Genomic DNA, 22644 nt, shown 5'->3' with positions numbered 1-22644 from the left:
CAGCATGGTTGTTTCAACTGTAGCAGAAGTGGAGAAGACCTCACAAAACACATTGTGAACTCAATAAGCCTAACCAGGGCAGCTTCACTCCTCTCCCACACTCTGTTCAACACAGCCTCCTTTCAGTCTCTCAAATGTAACCTGCTCCCTACCTGCCAAGGTCCTTTGTACATGTTATACCCTCTGCCTGAATCCCTCCCTCTTATCCTCCAGTTAACTCCTACTTTCCGTTTAGAATTCAGACCAATCAATTATACCTTCCTTCATTTAACAGCTACTGAGTGCCTACTTCATACCAGATACTATTCTAGGCAATGGAGAACCACAACAAACAAAATGAACAAAATTCCTAATCTCAAGAAGTTGTAGTTTAGGGGGATACAGAATAAGATTTAAGTTCAGGATTTCTTTGGGAAAGGATTCCCTGACTAGGTCTAAGTCCTCTATTGTAGTCCCCTATTTATAACACCAATAATCTCACTTATTATTAACAAATATTCACGTATATATTTGATTACATGACTAATACCCATCTCCACTATTAGGGTATACATCCTAAGAGCAGAGGCTCTCTTTTGTTCAACACTGAATTCATTGTCTACCACCAGGCCTAGTACATAGCAGAAACTCATAAACTGAACTGTTCAACAGCCAGCAGAGATGGCAAGTTGCCCTGTACAGGCTGGGCTTATAAGTACATTTTCTTGGCAAGCTGGGTGAGTGAGCCACTCCTACTGATGGGCTCCCAGAGTACTTTCCACACACTACATGTGTCTCTTTGTACTCAGCACCTGGTCTCACTGATCTCTACATGTGTCTCTTGGTACTCAGCACCTATCTCAGAGATTCACTGGTACCTCTCTCTCACTAGATAATGAGCTCTTTGTCCTCTTTGCACACAGAAAAATGCCTGGCATATGCTGATACTCCATAAATGATTATTGCCTGAAAAATTCTGATTATCTGCTATCCCAGCAACCAACCTTATAGCTGGCCCTCAACAAGCACTCAGTTCTTACTGAATTGAAAATAAATATATTTACCTTTATATGCATTCACCATGTGACAGACAGAGCTAAGCACTTTATACCTACTACCTCATTTATTCATCACAACAACACTACAAGGTAGATACTATTCTTATCCCCAGTTTACAGGAAGGGAAAGTGCTGGGTTGACTGATAGACAACCCGTGAACACTGTCTAATGTTTCCTGATTTCACTCATGTAAATACTACCATCACAATTTTGCCATAGTATGTATCCCATTTACTTAGTATTTTCATTAACATGAATATAAAACAATCCCCATTATTTTTAAGTCTTATAAAAAAAGCTAATATATGTAAAACCACCGTTCTCATGTGCTTATGTTTTATATATACACACACACGCACATATGTGTGTATATGTGTGTGTGTGTGTGTGTATATATATATATATATATATATATATTGTAACTGACTATCAAAATAAAAAATATTCACTCTTCATAATTCTCCATTCTTCAAGCTGGATTTGACCCCAAGGGCCACAATTTGCCAACCCTTCTAAAATCAACTCTCATTCCACACTCTGCTATTCATAGAGCTGCTTGTTATTCTCATATTCTTATTAAACCCCATTCCTCCCAGTTTTGCTGCTAAAATCTTGTGACATAATAACTAAAATCTCCTCTAAGTATCTGTGAGAGCAACAACTAAGTATCTAGCAACTTTGTGGAAGTGGCACTAATGAGAGTTTCAATGAATGTATTAGTGTGCATGTCTAATTAGGAAATTCAACAGCTCTGAAACATCCATATAATCCCCTTCCTTCTATTATTTACAATGTACATACATTGCATAATCACCGTAGCACATTTCATAAGTGATTAGAAGAATGAAGTGCTTAATTACTTTTCTGAGTAAGAAGCACATTTAGAGAATTTTCATTTCTATTAAGCTCAAGTTTACAATTCATTCATTCAACAAATATTTGCTGAACATGCTCTATTTATCAGGCATTAACCAAAGGAAATGACAGTTTGAAAAAAAAAATAAAATGTCAATCAATGTACATTAACCACTACTCTATATAAAGTAATCTAATACTTTTTACATACTTACCACATATCATCACCAAGCTAGCTAACCTACACACATCAGCTGTGAGCTGCATATTACTATTATCTCCTTCTCTGAAGAGGTATTGTACTTCCCTGTTAACCCAGGTACAGCCATGTGACTTGCTTTAGGTAACAAAATTAGAAAGATAAAAGAAGTTCCAAATATTTCTTCTGAGCAGAAGTTTTAAAAGCCATGTTTTCATTTGCCCTCTGCACAAGCAGATAGAGACTGCTCCAGCATGCTACCAGTAAATCCTGGACTTAAGAAAGATGGAGCAAAGCCCCAGCTGACCCATGATGGCCATACAGTCTGAGCAAAAAATAAACTTTTGCCATAAGCCACTGAGATTTGGGGTCCTTTCCATGTTAATACAAGAAAGAATAGGCAGAATTCAAAAGATGCCATGTTTACATTTCCATCCACTGATTATTCATTTAAATACTAATCTAAGAACTGCTCTGAAAGGATTTTGCAGGTGTAATTAAAACCCCAAGTCAGCTGACCTTAAAATCAGAGACTAGCCAGGCAGTCCTGACCGGAACAGGTAAGCCCTCTTTAACAGAAAGTTTCTCTGGCTGGTGGCAGAAGAGGAATTAGAGAAATTTGAAGAATAAGAACTCAACATGCCATCACTAAATTAAAAAGGAAGGGGAGTTACATAAGAAATGTGGATGACATTGAGAAGCAGAGAGCAGTCCTTAGCTGAAAGCCAGCAAGAAAATGGGAACCTCAGACCTACAACCAGAAGTCAATAGATTCTGCCAACAACCTGAAGAAACTTGAAGCAGATTCTTCCCCAGAGCCTCCAAATAAGAGCCCAGCAGAGCTTGCCTGGACTCCTGACCTGCAGAACTAAGAGCTAATAAATCAGTATTGTGTTAAATTGCTAAGTGTATGGCAATTTGTTATGCGGTCATAGAAAATTAATACATAAAGCTTATATATGAGAAACCTGGCCCTAATTTCATACCCTAGCTATCCAGTGCTACTATAATGAATAAAATGTGAATTCACATAATATTGTTCCTAAATGCGAGAGAAGTTTTAATCATGATGCATTTTCATCATCAAAGATTTATATCAAAATTGCCTGATGCAGTGATTTTGACTGTTTAATAAATCTGAATGCCCTCCCATCTTGAGATCCTTTATTATTTACTAGTGACCAGGTACATAAAATTCATGCACAGAGAGGGGAGAAGCCGGAGGTGGGGGTGTTGTCCCTCAGCCCGGCCTGCACCCTCTCCAATTTGGGATCCCTCAAAGGATGTCCTACTGCTGGTTTACAGGGATCAGGCCTAAACCGGCATTCAGACATCCCTCTCGCTCCTAACCACTCACCTGCCTACCTGCCTGATTGTCCCTAACCATTCTGCTAGCTGCCTGCTCGCCCCCAACTGCCCCCCGCTGCCAGCTTCCTTGCCCCCAATGCTCCCGCCCCCCCCCCCCCCACCAGCCTGATCATCCCTAACTGCCCATGCTACCGTGCTTGCCCCAAACTGCCCACGTGCTGGCCTGCTCGCCCCAACTGCCCCCCTGCTGGCTGCTCACCCCAAACTGCCCCCCTGCTGATCTGCTCACTCCCAACTGTCCTCCCCCTCATTATTGGCCTGATCACTCACAACTGCCCTTTCCTCTTGCCTCTAACCACCTCAACCTCGACCCTGCCACCTCGGCTTTGTACAGAAGACCATCCAGAAGGTCTCCTGGAAGGTCTCCCAGTCTAAGTAGCATATTATCCTTTTATTAGTATAGATTAGTCACACATATAGGGCACTTCGTAAGTACATGTAGTATTATTTAGGCCCAGTCAGAACTGCAGTAAAAGTTTCTAGAGGATCTATGACTTGCTCTTTTCTATATTCTGCTAAAAGATCTGACTAGATCCTAAACACACATTAGGCATTGAAAGAAAAAAACTGTTCGACTGATGTAAGTATTTATTATATTGTATTAACCTTGGTTATCCTCAAATGAGCAAAAGGTTGTGAAGTATACAAAAGGAAGATAGTAAAAGAATGAGGCCACCAAGGCAAAAGGCGCCTTACCTTCACATCTGACACCTGGGCACCAAGGCTGCTGAGTCCCACGATGGAGTAGAAAGCAGATTCTAAACTTGTGAAAGGGTGGTCCAGCGAAGCTTTCAGTCTCTCCACATCATGCTTGGTGAGGTAGTGAGTGGGCGTCAGAGCCTGGGCATTGGCTATGATTGTCAGAGCCAACAGGAAGACAGTGCTTGAACCTTGAGAAAAAATGACTATTAAACACATTCCATACCATTCCAAAGTCTGTATAGTTTCAATGATGATGCCCACCAAAGTCCAGAACCAAATCATGTAAGGAAGGGAGAGGGGACTGGAGAGAAGCCTTGGGGAAGTGGTGGACACTGTCCTCAGCTATCTGAAGGACAGTCCTCCCAGCAGCCTCATATGGCTAAAGCACAGGACTCATCACACCATTCCCATTTCAAGTACATTAGCAGCTCCTACGTCTCTCAGGACAGACACAATCCTGGATCTTCTTCATGGCCTTGCCTACCTCTCAACCAGATCTCTTCCCTCTATCTGTGGCTCTCTAGCCTCCTGTCTGTTTCTCCAAGGAGCCATGTTTTTCCTCACCCTGCATTTTTTCATGCTTTCCAAACCTACGTATTTTCCGGCGTATAAGACGACTTTTGAACGGAAAAAAAGTCAACCGAAAATCGGGGGCAAAGACCAAAATTGCACAAAAATTACCTACAGATCTTGACGGCAAAGTAAGTCTTTTCTTTGAAGTGGGGGGTAGTCTTATACAGCGAATATAGGCCTAAACCTATGTTTTAACTGTAAAATTAGGGGGTCGTCTTATACGCTGGAAAATACGGTACTTACACTATGATTAATTTTTACATTTCGATTCCAGTTCAAAAGTATCCTTTCCTTAAGAAATCTCCCAATAGGTCTCCCTTGGATTAGGTCCCAGGTCAGTATTATAAAGTACAATAGTGAAGAATATGGCCTGGGGAGCCAAGTTTAAATACTAACTCTGTCATTTATTAGCAATGTGACTGTGGCAATTACAATGAGGCCAGCCTGTGTCTCATTGTCAAAAGGAATTAATAATAGTACCTACTTCTCAATGTTAAGAGCTTTACATGAATTAATATTCAAAAATCTTAGAATAACAAGGACTATCTAAATGTTAGCTAAATTGTTATTGTTGCCATATCCACTCATAGCAACCTGTACTTCTATATTTTTCACAACTTTAAAAGTGTAATGTCTAATGCCTCTGTTAACTATAAGCTCCATGAGGACAGACTGTCTTGTTCATCTCAATATTTCCAAGTCTTGCACACTGTGGTGGACAAAGGAACACTGAATTAACATTTGCTAAATAAATGGAAATAAAATTAATCCTCATTTATTATGCCCAGGAAACAGAAAGTTATAGGAGTGGTACAGTCTACTTGTCATTAACACATACACATACACACACACACACACACACACACACTCACACACACTCTCTTGAATGGGCTGTGTCATGAACTGTCTGCTATCCAAGTAACTGTGATCACAAGGGTAGCATTAATGGTCCGAAATTCTTTGTCTACAGTGTCAAACTTAGTTTGAACTAGAACCCTTTAAGAAAGGAAATATTATATCCATTTTAAAGTAAAAAAATGAGGACCAGAGTAGTTTACACATAGTCAATCTTAGACTCAAACTCAAGTCTAACTGTAGTGTCCATACTGCATTATGTTTTAGAAAATGCTTGGGGCATGAAAGTTAGTTCTACTTAATTCCTTGTGTGTATTAAATAATCTAGAGCAGGGGTCCTCAAACTTTTTAAAGTGGGGGCCAGATCACGGTCCCTCAGAGAGCTGGAGGGCCGGACTATATGAACTACTAATTCCTACTGTAACACCTCGGCTGCGCTCACTGCCCAAAAAACCTGGCGGGCAGGATCAGACTCCTCTGCGGGCCGCATGTGGCCCGCGGGCCGTAGTTTGAAGACCCCTGATAGAGCATAAAAACTCTTAAAAAACAAACAAACAAACAAATTAGAGCCCAGCTGGTATTGCTCAGTGGTTGAGCATCAACCTATGAATCATGAGGTCACTGTTCAATTCCTGGTCAGGTCACATGCCTGGATTTCGTGTTCAATCCCCAGTATGGGGCATGTAAGAGGTAGCCAATCAATGATTCTCTCTCATCATGGATGCTTCCCTCTCTCCCTCTCCTTTACTCCCTGAAAGCAATACAAATATTTTTAAATAAAAATTTAAAAAGCTAGAGATATCTATTATGTGGAGTATTCATTAATCAAATATTTACTGAATGCTTACTATGCACCAAGCATTGTTTTGGTATTAAAGATACAGCAGGAAACAGACCAAACAAATGCCTCCAACGTCATAGAGCTTAGATTCTAATAGGAAAAGAAAACTATCTCACTAAATAATTAATATTATTTAGCATTTTAAAAGGTGAAACGTGCTATGGAGAAAAATACAACACAGAAGGGACACCTGAGAAGAACTTCAATTTTAAATATGATAGGCAAAGTAAGAAATAAAAAAAATGTGGTAGACTTGAAGGAAAAGAAGAAGCAAATAATAAAGGTATTTGGAGGGAAACAAGCCCAAGAAGAAAAGCAAGTTCAAAGACCATGAATCAGGAGTATATACGTTTTTTGTTTTTTTTACATTAGTAAGGTGAGTAGTATGACTAAAGAGGAGTAAGCAAAGGGTGATAAATAGGGACAAGGTGACAAAGAGAGCAGAGGCTAAATCCAGAGGGTCTTATAAGCCACTGCAGGATCTTTGACTTTTACTGAGCAAGATGGAAGCCACTAGAAAGTTTTGAGCAAGTGACTTGACTTACAGAATAACTGTGTTGAGAATAAACAATACTATATTGAGATTATACAGGTCCAGGGACCTTAAAAAGGGACACCAGTTAAGAGACTATTGCCATAATCCAAGTAAAAAGGTGAGTGACCCAACCCGGGGACAGCAGTAGAGATGGTGGGAAGTGATCTGGCTAAAATTCATAGTTAATGCCAGAATTGCTAATGGAGAGAAAGATATGAGAGAATGAGGAGTCAGGATACTCAATGCTGAATGAATCCCCAGTGCCTTGTGTACATGCATATACTCAATATATTAAAATCTAGTAAATGGCTATATCTATCCAGCATTTTCCCAGCTAGACTGTAAATCCCCCTAACACAGCATCCGTGTCAGAATCCTAATCTTCCCACCTCCCATTAATGATAACAATAACTCTCTTGGCTAAAATTTGCACACTTAACATGGGTCGGGTATGCCCATACTAAGCTAGGTACTTTGTATGCATTGAGTCAGTAAATACTCAACATCCGAGAGAGTGGTGCCCTTTAAACACACACACACACACACACACACACACAAGAAAATGAGACTCAGAAGTAGTTACCTGTCCTACCACACACAACTAGCTGAGGATCAAACTGCAGGCAGTTTGAATCCAAAGTTTGTTTTTAACACCTCTTTTTACCTTCTTAAATAATGGAGCGGTAAGCCATTGGCGTTCTCCCTTCCCTCTCGCCTGTCACGTGGAAATAACAAAAGTACACATTTCCCAAGCTGTGGTGGGACATCGGGGTCTACCCTGCAGTGACCACTCGTTAACTGGCTATGCAGGTAACTTCACTGAGTGCTTCCTCAGTGACACACATTGTTCTAAACTATGCACGGAGGCTTATCTCATTTAATACAGCCATTTAAGAGGCAGACAATGTATAATCTGTCTTACGGATGAGAAACTGAGGGGCAGTGTGGGGAGGTGGGGGGGTTAAGTACATGGCGGTGGGGTCACATAATACATGCGCAGCGGCCTGCAAGTCTGCCCCCGGGAAACCTAGCTTCAGGACTCTCAACTCCCAGAGGGGTGATTTGCTTTGCCTCTTGCACCAAAAAGAAAAAACCATGTCCCAATGGATGATTTGGCCAAAGGCTAGCTAGCTCTTAGGCCGCCTGACGCGGGAGCCCACGCGAGTCCAATGAATGAGCGAAGCCCTGACCTGCGGTTAAATCACGCCCCTCGGTGCCCGGCTGGTCCTCGGGGGGACCCGTAGCGCGGCCCCGCACTCCCCTCCCACCCCGTACCCCCCACCCCCTCCTCGGGTCCCGCGCAGTCCCACCCGCCCGCCAGTCCTCCGTCAGACTCTCGACCCAGGAGAGCCGGAGCCCATGCCCCAGTCCCGCCGAGGAAGGGGACCCCGCCTGGCCGGCTCCCGAGTGGTGAACACTAGCCTCCCGCGGGCGCCGGCCCAGTCGCCGAGGCGTGCGGTCCGCGGGGCCCCGCCAGCGAGCCATGCGCAGCATCTCACCCGGCGGCGCCATTCCTCCGAGCAGGTCCCGGGAGCGTCCGCAGCGCAGGCTGACTTCCGCTCGGGAAAGTGGCTCCGGGAGCGCGCCGGAGGGGACGCCGGGAACTCGCGGCAGGCTCCGCGTGCTGAGATGGACTCTAGGGGCAGGTCAGTGCCCGCCGTCCCGCTGGGCCGGGCTGCTGTCTGTAGCCACAGCCGGGATTCTGGTCCCCGTGCCCAAAGGACCTCGCGGTCCTCGCGCAAAGGCCCGCTCCCCCCGGCACTCAGGTCCACTTGGTACCGGCCACCTTGCAACTGTCTTATTCCGGGCGCTACCGCGACGCTATTGGGCGAGGCTTCAGGGCGGGCCCGAGACGGGGCCTCCTCTGATTGGCCCATCGCCTGTCACTCAGTCGTCTCTGCAGCCCGGCCAATTTTAAAGAAATGGGAAGGGTCAGTTTGGGGAAGGGCGGTATTCGAGTATAGTTTATTTTATTTTTTATTACCCTTTGGTAAATTATGGCAATTTCCTCCAAAGATTGTTTCGGTTGTTAATAACTAACCTATGCGTGACATTTTATCTGATTTGCAAAGCATTTGTCTTGACTCCCAATAATTCAGTGACTCCTCATTATTATGAGGAGCATTTAGCCAAGATTACGAAGTAACAAGCTAAAAAATGGGAGTGAACTAAAAACTGATAATAATAACTAATTCCATTTATTGACAGTTAACAGGATAACCAGACTGTCTATACGTACACTATTTCGTTTACTCGCAATCACCACTGAGAGGTGTATAGTTATTCCATTTTATGGAGAAGGAAATAAAGATTTGAACCCAGGTAGTTTGGCTCCGTAATCTGTGCATTTTAACTATTATGAGCATATGAAGTATGCACAAAACGGTAACTCTTTTTTGTTTTGTTAATCGTCACCTGAGGATATTTTTTTCCATTGCTTTTCAAAGAAGATAAAAAGGAGGGAGAGGGGAGAGAGAGAGACATCTACTACCATGTTTCCACGAAAATCAGACATCCTCCGAAAATAAGACCTACTTACAGGTTTCCTTCTGAGTGAAATATAAGGCATCCCCCGAAAATAAGGCCCCCCCTAGGCTAAACATGAGAGATTTGGTCCACTGATTCTGAAAGAAATGGGAGTCACAAGAAATTCACCAGGAAATTCAGGAGTTGGATTGTTATGATGATGTTCCAGAAGATGATGACATGATTGTCATTGAATAAATGAGTAAATTCTTGATATTGTAGGATTCACAGTTTGTCTGGTTTGTGTTGACAACTACCGTACTACCGTACCGTATACAGGTAATAAATTTCCTTTATTTTCATTTAACAATAAATGTGTACCGTATTCTTCTTCATGGAAAAATAAGACATCTCCTGAAAATAAGACCTAGCTCATCTTTGGGAGCAAAAATTAATATAAGATACTGTCTTATTTTCGGGGAAACAGGGTAGTTGCCTTCTGCACATGCAGGGATGGGAAGAGAACCCACAACCCAGGTATGTGCCCTTGACAAGAAACCCAACCAGAGACCCTTTGATGCTAGGGCATAATATGGTAACTTTTATTATCATTATTAGTGCCCCAGATATTATTACCTCAAATAGTGAGAATCAGTTCTTGCTATGTCTAGTGCTGTGCTGTTTACTGTGGTAGATACTAGCTATATGTAAATATTTAAATTTGAATTTGAATTGAGCAAAAGTAAAGTTAGTTTGTACTAGCCACATTTTAAGTGCTCAATAGCCACGGGTGGCTAATAGGTATCATATCAACAGAGCAGAATTATAGAACACTAGAGGCCCAGTGCATAAAAATTCATGCACTTGGGGGCTGGGAGGGGCTCTCAGCTGGGCCTGCACCCTCTCACAGTCCGGGACCCCTCGGGGGGAATGTTCACCTGTCAGCTTAGGCCCGTTCTCTGGGATGGCCCAAGCTGGCAGTCAGACATTCCTGTGGCCAGCCCAGGAGCCCTTGGGGGATGTCCACTTGCCAGCTTAGGCCTGCTCCCCAGAGGGAGCAGGCCTAAGCTGCAATAAGACATCCTTGGTGCTGTCGAGGAGGGAGAGGTTCCCACCACCACCGCTGCTCTGGCAGCCATCAGCCTGGCTTGTGGCTGAGTGGAGCTCCTCACTGTGGGAGTGCACTGACCACCAGGGGGCAGCTCCTGAGTTGAGCATCTGCCCCCCTGGTGGTCAGTGCACATCATAACAACCTGTAGTTCACAGTCAATTTGTATATTAGCCTTTTATTATATAGGATGGGAGACGGTCAATAAACAACACAAATTAACTTGATTATTAGAGGCAATGGTTAAATACTGTGAAAATATAAGAAAATAACTATTGGACTGGGGTGGGGAGAGGCTGGTTAACCTAGATTGGTGATCAATAAATGCCTCTGAAAAGTGACATTTAAGCTTGAGTGATGAAACAGAAGCAGTCTTGAAAAACTAATTTTTCTAATCCCCTTTTTATTCCTAGGATCTGTAGTTGGGAAGTAGTGATCCCTTATGCTTCCGATAGTGATTCAGGAAGTGTGGATTTGCAGCTGAGCAACTTAGAGGATATTATAAAGGACTCAAGTAAATTTGAATTTACAGGTAAAAGGGGAAAAGAACGGGAGGAGAGGGGGGCGGGGAGAGACATCTCTTTTCAAGTCAAGTGGTTGAGTAACCAGCCCTTGAATAGACTTTGATAGTGAATTTGGTCCCTGACTTGAAGACCTTGGAATATGATTGGAAAAATGAGGTAAGATACATTATTCTAGACATACAGGACACTAACTTGGTCCTGAGACAAATAATCCTGCCTATTTGCACAGAGACTACATACTAGAAGGATTCTGAGAAGAGAAAGGTAGGTGTGGGTGGAATTTGTATTGGGTTACAAAATAACTATCATTTATTCTATAAATATTAAGTATCAGCTGCTGGACATGCATCAGTGAACAAAGCTAACACGGTCCCTGCCCTCACAGAATTTACATCATGTGCTGAGAAGAACCAAAACAAGTCAAGAGACAGTAAATAAAGTAATTACAGTTGTAGTAAACACTATGAAAGAATTAAACAAGGGCTAAGACAAAAAAAAATAAAGGGATGGGAACCTACTTTAAATCATGTTTGTCAGAGGGAACCTGTCAGAGACACTGCTGTTTAAACCTAAAGAGGGTCTCAAAAACATGAAAGAGCTACCCAGGTGAGAAGTAGAGAGAAGAGCATTCCAAGTAGGTGGAGCAGTATTTGCATGAAACAGGAAAATCTATGGTAAGTTTGAGGAACTACATTTATTTGTACATTCATTCAATAAATATTTATTGAAGCCCTGCTATACTCTAAACAATGATCTAGTTGCTGGAGATATAGCAGTGAACAGAACAAATACAGTATACTCATAGAGAAATAAAGAATTGGAACTCAGTATAATGTGTGACAGGGGATGGAGATGGGGGTAAGGAGCAAATATAGAGAGGTTTATTAGCAGCTAGTAAGATAATTAGCCAAAATGAGCAGAGGGGGTTCAAGAAAGGTTTCATAGAGCTGAGCCCTGAAGTATGACTAGGAGTCAGATATGCAACGAGAGATAAGGGAAAGTGGGAGAGAAGAAGGGGAAAATACAAGCAGAAGGAAAGGCTTTGTGAAGATAGCAGGTGAACAAGAATGTGGCTTCTGCTGGATAACAAAGATGTGGCAGGGAGCGGTAGGAATTTGCAGAAGAGGCTATAATTCAGGAGACCAAAAGGAGTACAAAAACTGAGTGGTAGAAATCCTCAGATGATAGGTGTTTTAAGGGGAATTAGCCTGTTTCTCCAATAGGAACAGGGATTTGGTAAAAATAGAGAAGGTAAAAGATGTAAACCTACATGATGCCACCATAATTATTGTTGCTCGGTGAACAAAGGAATAAGATTTGCCAACACTTTGATGCAAGTTCTGGATCATCCAAATGAGGTAGATTCTATTTTGATCCCCATTTTGGAAATGAAGAAATAGGCCCAGAGAAAGTAAGGCCTCACAAGGTCAGAATGCTAGAAAAAAAGCAGAGCAAGGACTCTCTACTCTGGAGCCTGTGCTTTTAACGTATATATCAGGTCAGGGAGGAAATACCTCGAGCACTTACTGCAACCTGGTCAAGCAGGAAGAAAACAGCAAGGGGCTGCTACTATACTATAAGCTCTTGTCACCACAGTCTTGAATAATATCTACTATTTAAGTGCTTTCTGTGGGCCACATACTGGGATAAGTGTTGTATGTTTTTCCTCACTTAATCCTCATAATGGTCCTGTTTTACAAGTGAGGAAACTAAGGTTTCAACAGACAGACTAACTTGATAAAAGTCATGGAACTAGAGGAGGAACCAAGATGGCGGCATAGGTAAACACCTCTACTTACTGCCTCCTGCAACCAACTCAGAATTACCACTAAAATACAGAACAGCTATCATCCAGAACTGTAGGAAAGTTGGCTGAGTGGAAGTACTATAACGAGAGAGAGAAAGAAGAAAGCACTTAGAGATCAGTAGGAGGTGCGGAGGCACGGAATGGGCTGGTTCAGCACCTAGATGTGCTGCTCTTTTAATCAGAAGGGAGATCACCTGCTTGGATGCTGCCTGGAAGAACGAGTCCCAGCCTACACCAGAGCCCCAGCCAGGGTCCCAGAGCTGGGAAAGAAGTCCCTAAAAGCAGAACTATGGACTAAAAACAAGTGGGGATTAGGGCTGAGTGACACAGGCTGCTGGAGACCCAGCTGCTCCTCTTAAAAGGCAAGCACCATGAACTGAATTTACAAACTCCTGCTTACTCTGAGTTCCAGTGCCGGGTGAGGCTCTGGAGGACTCAGACATACAGGGAGAAATTGGACTGTCTGGCATCGGGGCAGAATTGCAGGGGCAGCTTTCTTCCAGACGAAGGTGTTCCTGTGCTGGGGCCTCCTTGGTGCAGGTCTGACTGGCAACCATTTCTGTTTGCTCCTCCCTACACTTGATCTTAGCCAAAAGGCCGAGAAGCGATTGTTTGCTCCACCCTAGAGATTCCCTGAGACCCCACCCCACCCAAGCTGTGCATAAGAATGGCCTGTACTTTCTCAGCCTAAACCCTGTCAAACAAGCTGCAGTTGGGTCAGGGAGTCCCAAAGCCATCAATAAAAGGCCCAAGGTCAGCACCAGTACCAGCCTGCCTTGCTTCACAGCTGAGCCTCATTTGGGCACTTCCAAACCTGATACAAAGAGGAGGAATCTGCAGATCTCTCTATAGCTCCTGTTGGGTGGCCCCAGGCAGTGGCTGATTTTGCACCTCCTTGGAGATCCAAGAGCCAGTGTTCAGTGTCAGACCATACCAGATTACAACTCTTCACATCCATAAGTGACACACACAAGGGCCAGACTCAGTGAGCATCAAAGCCCTGCCTCATAAAGGTGTCTCTTACACAGCAACTCTCCCACTGTAGTAGCAACTGGTCCCCACAGCCAATTGTCCTGGAGATCAATTCCTCCCAGTGATACCAACAGCAATCAAGGCTCTACTATAACAAGACTGTGCACACAGCCCATGAAGGGGTGAACCAAGAGTGTCCATCTCAAATGATTAGGGAGGTTGAGCCACTTGGCCCTATAGGACACCTACTACACAAGGCCACTCTATCAATTCAAGGAGACTTAGCAGCTACGCAATACATAGAAACAAACAGCAGAGCAGCCAAAATGCGAAGACAAACGTCACAAATGAAAGAAATGGAAGAAAGCAAAACACTGGATATAGGGTTCAAAACCACAGATAAGGTTACTCAAGAATCTTCTAGAAACCTCCAAGGAACTTAGTGAGACTTTCAAGGATCTTAGTGAGAATGCCATAAAAAAAAATAAAATAAAATAAAATATATGGAAAAGGACTGGTCAGAAATTAAGCATACACTGACTGAATAATATACAGGGATTCAACAGTAGACTAGAGGGTCCCAAGAATCAAGTTAATGATTTGAAATACAAGGGAGCAAAAAACACCCAACCAGAAGAACAAAAAGAAAAAGAATCCAAAAATATGAAGATAATATAAGGAGCCTCTAAGACAACTTTAAGCGTACTAACATCCGAATTATGAGGGTACTAGAAAAAGAGAGCAAGATACTGAAAACCTATTTGAAGAAATAATGACAGAGAAATAAAAACTTCCCCCACCTGGTGAAAAAAATAGACTTACAAGTCCAGGAAGCACACACAACCCCAAACAAGAGGAATCCAAAGAGGACCACACTAAGACACATCATAGTTAAAATGCCAAGGGCAAAAGACAAAGAGAGAATCTTGAAAACAGCAAGAGAAAAACAATTACCTACAAGGGAGTACCCATATGGATATCAACTGATTTCTCAACAGAAACTGTGCAAACCAGAAAGGAGTGGCAAGAAATATTCAAAGTGATGAACAGCAAGAACCTACAACCAAGATGACCAGCAAAGCTATCATTTAGAATTGAAGGTCAGATAAAGAGCTTCACAGACAAGAAAAAGCTAAAGGAGTTCACCACACCAAACCAGTATTATATGAAACTGGTGACCTGGTGCATGAAATTTGCGCACATTAAAAGGGGATTGATTTGAGGAAATAACTTAATATTGTTATTTGTCCTTTCTCTATAATAGAGGTGTCAGAGATGAAAGAAAATTAGTAAAATGTATATGAAAACCTTCCTCCTATCAGAGTCAGGGGTGCACTATGGGTCCCAGAGTCAAGTCCCCGCCCACCCACATGCACCTCAAAATCACATGAGACGCAGACCTGGCCAGCTCCCACACATACCCACACACACACTTACTGGGCTAGATCTAGACCTGGCCAGTCCCACCCTTGTCAAGCCCTGCCCAGCAAGGGGCATAGCCTCACGTCCCCTGGCCCAGTGACAGGAAGGGGGGCATGGCCTGAAGTCCCTCAGCCCAGACCGGGGCAGGGGACATGCCTTGAGGTCCTCCATCAAGACCTTCCAGGTGGGGGACACGGCCTGAGATTCTTTGTCAAGCCCCGCTGGGTTGGGGGCATGGACTGAGGTCCCTCATCAAGCCCCTCCAGATGGGGGATGCAGCCTGAGGTCCCCTGTCAAGCCCCAGGGAGCAGGGGTGGGTGTAGCCTCAGTCCCTGCTGATTGCTTGTTAAGGCTCCTTATGGGAACTTGGCCTCAGCTGTGGGTGCAGCCATCTTTGTGATGGAGTGATGGTCAATTAGCATATTCCCTCTCCATTAAGTAGTATGCTGAAAAGTACAGTGGTGCCTCGCATAAAGAGCGCCTCGCACAGTGAACGCTGCACACAACGAACTTCATTTCATGATTCATACAACGAACTTCGTTTCACACAACGAAGTCGCCCGAGCTTCCACGACCGCTTTGCCCGAGCTTCCACAATCGCTGCCGATGTATTGCATCCTTCCGCGCAGGCACTGCAGGCAGTCGTTAGTCACTGCGCTTAACTTAAGCACGTATCACGGCAGTCGTCCTTTTAAGTTAAACTCAATATTTTTTTTATATCATGGCTTCTAAAAAAAGCAGGAAGGTGATTTCTGTTGAAACAGGAAATAATTAGAAGGAGTGAATGTGGGGTAAAACAGTGTGACCTCGTCAAAGAGTTTGGCCTCAGCAAGACCACCATTTTCACCATTTTGACAAATAAGGATGCAATCAAATCAGCCAAAGTAGCCAAAGGAGTATCAAAACTATTTCATGAAAAACATAGGTCTTCAATCCACGAGGAAATGGAGAGGCTATTAGCGATTTGGATTAAGGACAGGCAGGTGAAAGGTGACGTAACAACCCAAGATATTATCTGTCACAAAGCTAAGAGAATTTATGACGATCTAAAGAAAAACGTCCCTGGAAGTAGCAGCAATCAAGATAATGAAGAAGAATTCAAAGCCAGCAGGGGGTGGTTTTTTAAATTTAAGAAAAGGTGTGGAATCCACAGCGTTACTATGCATGGTGAGGCTGGCAGTGCTGACAAGAAAGAAGCAGAAAAGTTCTCTATTAACTTTCAAAAATGTATTAAGGATGAAGGATACTGCCCACAACAAGTGTTCAATGCCGATGAAACGGGTCTTTTCTGGAAAAGAATGCCGAGCAGAACCTTCATTACAAAAGAGGAGAAGAAATTGCCAGGACACAAAGCCATGAAGGACAGACTTACCCTTATGTTTTCGTCTAATGCCAGCGGAGACCTCAAGATCAAACCTCTATTGGTTTATCACTCTGAAAATCCAAGAATTTTCAAGAAAAATAACGTTATTAAGTCCAAACTGCCCGTCCATTGGAAGTCCAATCAAAAAGCCTGGGTGACCCAAGTTATCTTCAACGAATGGATTCTGGAAACCTTTGCTCCTGCCGTGAAGAAATTCTTGCTGGAAAAAGAACTGCCGCTCAGGCCAGGCCCGGAGCAGCCGGGTCTGGTGCGGCCAGGCCCGGAGCAGTGGCTGCCAGGCTGGGAGTGGCCAGGCCTGGAGAAGCGGCTGCCAGGCTGGGAGCGGCCAGGCCCGGAGCAGCCGGGTCTGGTACGGCCAGGCCCGGAGCAGCGGCTGCCAGGCTGGGAGCGGCCAGGCCCGGAGCAGCCGGGTCTGGTGCGGCCAGGCCAGGAGCAGCGGCTGCCAGGCTGGGAGCGGCCAGGCCCGGAACAGTGGCTGCCAGGCTGGGAGCGGCCAGGCCCGGAGCAGCGGCTGCCGGGCTGGAAGCGGCCAGGCCCGGAGCAGCCAGGTCGGGTGCGGCCAGGCCTGTAGCAGTAACAGCCAAGTCCAGAGCAACTAGGTCAGGAGCGGCAGTGACCAGACCCGGAGCAGCTGGTTGTGGAACGAACCAGAGCAACAGAGGCCAGGCCCGGAGCAGCCAGGCCCGAAACAGCTCGCTCCTCGCCTGTACCTGCCCACGGCTGCCTCTCAGACATGGCTGGAAACTTTTGCGGGAACTTGAGGGTCTGCTGAATCAAGTGATGAAGGCTTAGATCTGGATGTGTTGAGTTAGTATAGCGCTGGGGTGTTGATCTGAGAGTGCCTTGGGTGGGGCCTGGATGAGGCTTGTTGACCTATTTGAAAATGTCTTTTGTGTGAAGTGTATCATTGGGCATGTGGAGGTATTATTGATATGAGAAAATGCTAAGTAACAGATTTACTATCTGAAAAGGAATTTACTATCGGGGAAAGGGAGGGAGGAAGAGACTGAACATAAACTATGCACCTATGGATGAGGACAATGGGGGATGGGGAGGGGGCAGAGGGTGGGGTGGGAACCTGGTGGAGGGGGGAAGAAATGAGGAACCTTTGTAATAATATGAACAATAAAGATTGATTTAAAAAAAAAAAAAAGAACTGCCGCTCAAAGCCCTTCTGATACTTGACAATGCCCCTTCTCACCCAAAAGACCTAGAGGAAATATTGCAGGAAAATTATCCTTTTATCAAGGTGCAGTATTTGCCACCAAACACCACATCCATTCTTCAGCCAATGGATCAGCAAGTTATTGCGAACTTTAAAAAACTCTACACTAGAGCCCTCTTTAATAAGGTGTTTGAAGAATGCGAGTTTGGTGGAGACAATATGACTGTCCGAAAGTTTTGGAAGGAGAAATTTGATGTCCTTATGGCAATACAACTTATACAGAAGGCCTGGGAAGAAGTGTCACAAAGGACCCTCATTTCTGCTTGGAAGATGCTTGTGCCTTCGTGGACCCAGGAAGAAGCAGTAGATGATGACACAGAAGTGGTGAAGGACATCATCACAGTGGCCCAAAGGTTGGAATTAGAGGTAGAGGAAGAGGATGTAGAGGAGCTTATTGAGGAACACAAAGAAGAGCTGACAACTGAAGAGCTCCAAGCACTTCTGGTCCAGCAACAGGACAATGCTCAAAGGGAAGCGTCATCTGATAACGAGGAGCAACAATCAAACAATCAACCAATCCCAACTGCTGACATCAAGAACATCCTGGTCAAATGGAAAGCAGTTCAGGAGTTTACCAATGCCCACTATCCGGATTCAGCTGAAGCAAACAGGATCAACGATCTTTACTCCGATACTCTTGTCCGTTATTTCCGGCAGATGTTGGAGAAAAGAGAAAAACAAACGACTTTGGACAGGTTTTTCATGAAACCATCGGCCAAAAAGCAGAAAATGGATGAAGATGTGCAAGATTTGGTAGACTCTACTTAGTCTGTCTTAGAATTAAAAAAATGTGTGTTTTTTTTAAAAAAAAATTATGTTTTTAGATGTATCTAAATAAAAATAATAACAAAAAATTTATCTTTTTTATGTCATCTTAGCATATTTTATGCTACAGAACGAATTATTTTTTTTAACATGTTATGGGAAAACGCGTTTCACATAACGAACTTTTCGCATAACAAACTTGCTCCTGGAACGAATTAAGTTCGTTGTGTGAGGCACCACTGTATTCTTTAAAAAGAGAAGGAAGAAAAAAAAGTAAAGATAAAAAATTATGAACAACAAATACAAATATTTTAAAAATCAAATGAATAAAAAATCTGATGAACAGAATAAACTGGTAAATGGAATAGAATCAGGGTCATGGAAATGGAATAGACTGACGATTCTCAGAGGGAAGGGGGTGTGGGGACTGTGGGAAGAGATTAGACAAAGATCTTTTATTTATGCATTAGCCATTGACACAGACAATAGGGTGGCAAGGGCCTAGCTTGGGGTGGGAATTAAGTGTAGTGGAGCTATAGGGGGAAAAATAATCTCAAAAATAAAGATTAAAAGAAAAAAGGTCATAGAACTAATAAGTGGGAGAGTCAGGATTCCAGCTAGTCTGAAACTGAGATAAGGTTTGTGTTCTTAACCATCCTGATACAGTTCACGCCTATGTTTTTGTAGCTTAGGAGGCCCTTAGAGAAAATTGAATTTGTAATTGAGAAAACAGGCTCATAAAGAGGAAGGGCTGGGGCAGAGCAAACAGTGAAGGTGAGAACAGGAACTGTCTATCCTGATGTCCGGTGGTTCTCCCCACTAAACCGTATAACTTGACATATAGTATGGGGGCATCATATGATGTCTGTCTTTTGATATTAGACTCAGACATCTCTGTTATCTCTTGACTTCCTCTGGAATCCCTCACAGATAGTTTCAGATACCTGACCCATGATGACGCCTTCAGTGAGGCCGATGTTGAGAACCTGATCGAGTCCATCAAGGAGTTTTTTCATGGTGAGCTAAAGGTAAGCACAAGCAATCCTTTCAAGTTATCCATCTTATTCCTCCATTTTAACAAATATTTTAAACTCTATTATTTCTTTTTCTACAAATAACTTATAAGCTATAAATTTTATATTTATACTTTTTATTTTTCTATTTATATATATTTATAACACATAAGTTATATTTATAAAAATTATTACATTTCTATAAAAACAAAGAAAGTCATAATAAAAAAGTTAATCTTCATTAATTCTACTGTCCTGAGATGACTGCTGTTAACATTTTGGTATATATATTTTCAGACTTTTTCTGTGCGTACCGATGAATGTAATTATAGAAAAATAAACATCAGAAATGGTAGAAGAAAAATATTTCTAAATCAATAGCTAGAATCTATATTATCCTGCCCTGGCTGGTTGTGGCTCTTTGGTTAAAGCTTGTGCCATACTAAAGATACTTGGGTTTGATTCCTAGTGGAGGGCAAGTACCCGGATTGTGGGTTTGATCCCTGGACCTGGTCAGTGCAAGTGTAGAAGGCACCAGTCAATGTGTCTCTCTCACATCGCTCTCTCTCTCTTTCTCCTCCCTTCTCTTACCCCCTATTTTCCTCTCCCCCCTTCTACCCTCTCTAAAAAACAATGAAAAACTATCCTCAGTGAGGAATAACAACAACAACAAAAATCAATATTATCCTACTTAATACAGTATTCCATTGTTTAGGTGAGACATTCACCCATTCACTTATTCATTCTATGAGAGTACATAACAGAAGAACTTCTCATAACCTGGGAGTAAAAGAAGGCATTGCTGAGGAAGTAACCCTTAGCTTAGATCTGAGGAATGAATAGGTGAAAATAGAAGTTAAGAGTTGTAAGGAGTGTTCAGAAAAAGGAAATGGAGCATTTGACAACTTTGTGGCAGAAAGGAGCAGAGAATCGAAAAGAGTCTGGGGTGTTTAAAGCATAGTGTGGAAGGTGTGTCATTCGTCAACAGACACTTAGGTTTCCATATTTTGCTCTTATGAATAATGATTCAATGAACAAGGAAGTGCAGACATCTCTTTGAGATCCAGATTTCATTTCCTTTGGATATGTTTTTCGTTTGTGAAAATTGATCAAGCTTTACATTTTTTTCTATGTATAATACCAGTAAAAATGTTTTTAAAACCAGAATGTTGGTCTTCACTTTTGACTCAGACTATTTCCCAAAGGCATCACAAACTCAACATATAAAAACTAAATGGGCCGAAACCGGTTTGGCTCAGTGGATAGAGCATCGGCCTGCGGACTGAAGGGTCTCAGGTTTAATTCCTGTCAAGGGCATGTACCTTGGTTGTGGGCACATCCTCAGTAGGGGGTGTGCAAGAGGCAGCTGATTAATGTTTCTCTCTCATTGAGTTTCTAACTCTCTATTCCTCTCTCTTCCTCTCTGTAAAAATTCAATAAAATATATTTTTTTAAAAAAGAAAAAGGAACGTGAACATCTCCATCATTAAAAAATAATAATAAAATAAATAAATAAATAAATAAATAAATAAATAAATAAATAAAACCTAAATGGCCGTAGCCAGTTTGGCTCAGTGGATAGAGGGTCAGCCTGCAGACTGAAGGGTCCCAGGTTCGATTCCAGTCACGGGCACATGCCAGTAACGCGGGCTTGATCCCCAGTGGGGAATATGCAGGGGTCAGCCAATCAATGGTTCTCTCTCATCATTGATGTTTCTCTCTCTCTCTTCCTTCCTCTCTGAAATCAATAAAAAATATATTTAAAATAAATAAAATAAAATGAAAACTAAATGAATTTGAAGACATTAGCAAGGGTCCCTTTGGGAAAGACCTTGACCTCCATGGGTGCTATTGAAAGATTTTTGATAGAGAGTCACCTGATCAAATTCGTATTTTTTAAACAATGAATCTGATGATGGGGGAGGGGAGAGTAGATCAGAGAGAGGCAAAACTAGAGCAGGCAAACCTAGTGTTGCATTGTTATACTAGTCCTGGTGAGAGAGAATCAGATCATAAAGTCACTTCTTGCTATGTATGGCTTCTTGCTTTCTGGAGAGCTTATACCAGTTTTACACCATCTATAAGTTTGGGGGAGAAAGACAGGGGGTGAGACAAGAAGAAATTTTCTTCAGATTGTGGAGTTATTGGTGTCTTATTTTCTTTTTTATACTTTATTTTTTCCAAGTTTCTATGGTAAATAGATAGTGCTTTCATATTTAGAAAAAGAGAATAATACAAAAGAGATTTTATTCTTCAAATCAGAACTTGCATTTTAATAGGAAATAAAGACTCAAAATAATGAATATTTAATGGCATCAAGATAGCTAGAAGTAACAGCATCAGAGGTCTCCTTTAGGAGGCTTAATCAGACAGCAAGCAGTATGCAGGTTGAGTAGGTGAGGAAACAAAGACTAAAGGAGGGGAAAATCATCAAGGAGCACTAGAAATCTAGCTGAGAGGGAAAACCGAGACCACAAACTGAGGCAGGATCGGTGGACAAGAAATTCAGCCCTCTGTAATTAATTCCTCGTAATAAAAGACTGACATTGGATTGAATGAGACATCTGTAGTTAAAACATTCCAAGAAATTTCAAAAGCCCTCTATGATGACCAAGTGGGATGACAATGTATAATTGTGTTTTTATCATTTTTTCACAAATTCAGAGTGAACATGAGAAGCTGACATACCTAAGATCTTTGTCTTCTCTCAGCCGAACTTTACCTTGTGATGAAACCACAGAATCATTTATTCATAGCCACATCGCAGACATTGTGCGTAGCCTATATGTAAGTATCATGACTTTATCACAAATTATTGGGACCATGCAAATTCAGTGATCTGGCTAACAAATATTTAGAGGCTAACTTTGTTTTTTCCCCCATTAATACTCACCTGAGGATATTTTTCCTTTGACTTTTAGGGAGAGTAGAAGAGAGAGGGAAAGACAGAAAGAAAACATCTATGTGAGAGAAACACGTCAATTGGTTGCCT

The 22644-nt window shown here is 42.7% G+C and overlaps 2 protein-coding genes across 3 annotated transcripts in view; one reads left to right on the top strand and one right to left on the bottom strand.

Annotated features, from left to right (window-relative positions):
* RPN2 (ribophorin II) overlaps positions 1–8592 on the bottom strand; it is a 48824-nt gene extending 40232 nt beyond the window's left edge. For both annotated transcript variants that reach the window (XM_084888648.1, XM_084888647.1), the window contains exons 1-2: positions 8466–8592; positions 4157–4350 (exon numbers count right to left, since the gene is read on the bottom strand). In XM_084888648.1, the coding sequence (XP_084744774.1) occupies positions 4157–4350; positions 8466–8478 (207 nt within the window). In that variant the 5' untranslated portion in view covers positions 8479–8592. The remainder of the gene's footprint in view (positions 1–4156; positions 4351–8465) is intronic.
* Positions 8281–22644, top strand: part of MROH8 (maestro heat like repeat family member 8) — a 53331-nt gene continuing 38967 nt past the window's right edge. The window contains exons 1-4 of the mRNA XM_084888679.1: positions 8281–8897; positions 10954–11072; positions 19570–19667; positions 22317–22439. Of these exons, the coding sequence (XP_084744805.1) occupies positions 8326–8897; positions 10954–11072; positions 19570–19667; positions 22317–22439 (912 nt within the window). The 5' untranslated portion in view covers positions 8281–8325. The remainder of the gene's footprint in view (positions 8898–10953; positions 11073–19569; positions 19668–22316; positions 22440–22644) is intronic.

This window comes from Pipistrellus hanaki, assembly GCF_964339955.1.
Source record: "Pipistrellus hanaki genome assembly, chromosome: 6".
NCBI lineage: Eukaryota > Metazoa > Chordata > Mammalia > Chiroptera > Vespertilionidae > Pipistrellus > Pipistrellus hanaki.
Note: the sequence above shows the minus strand (reverse complement) of the source record. Positions and strands in the feature narration are given on the sequence as shown.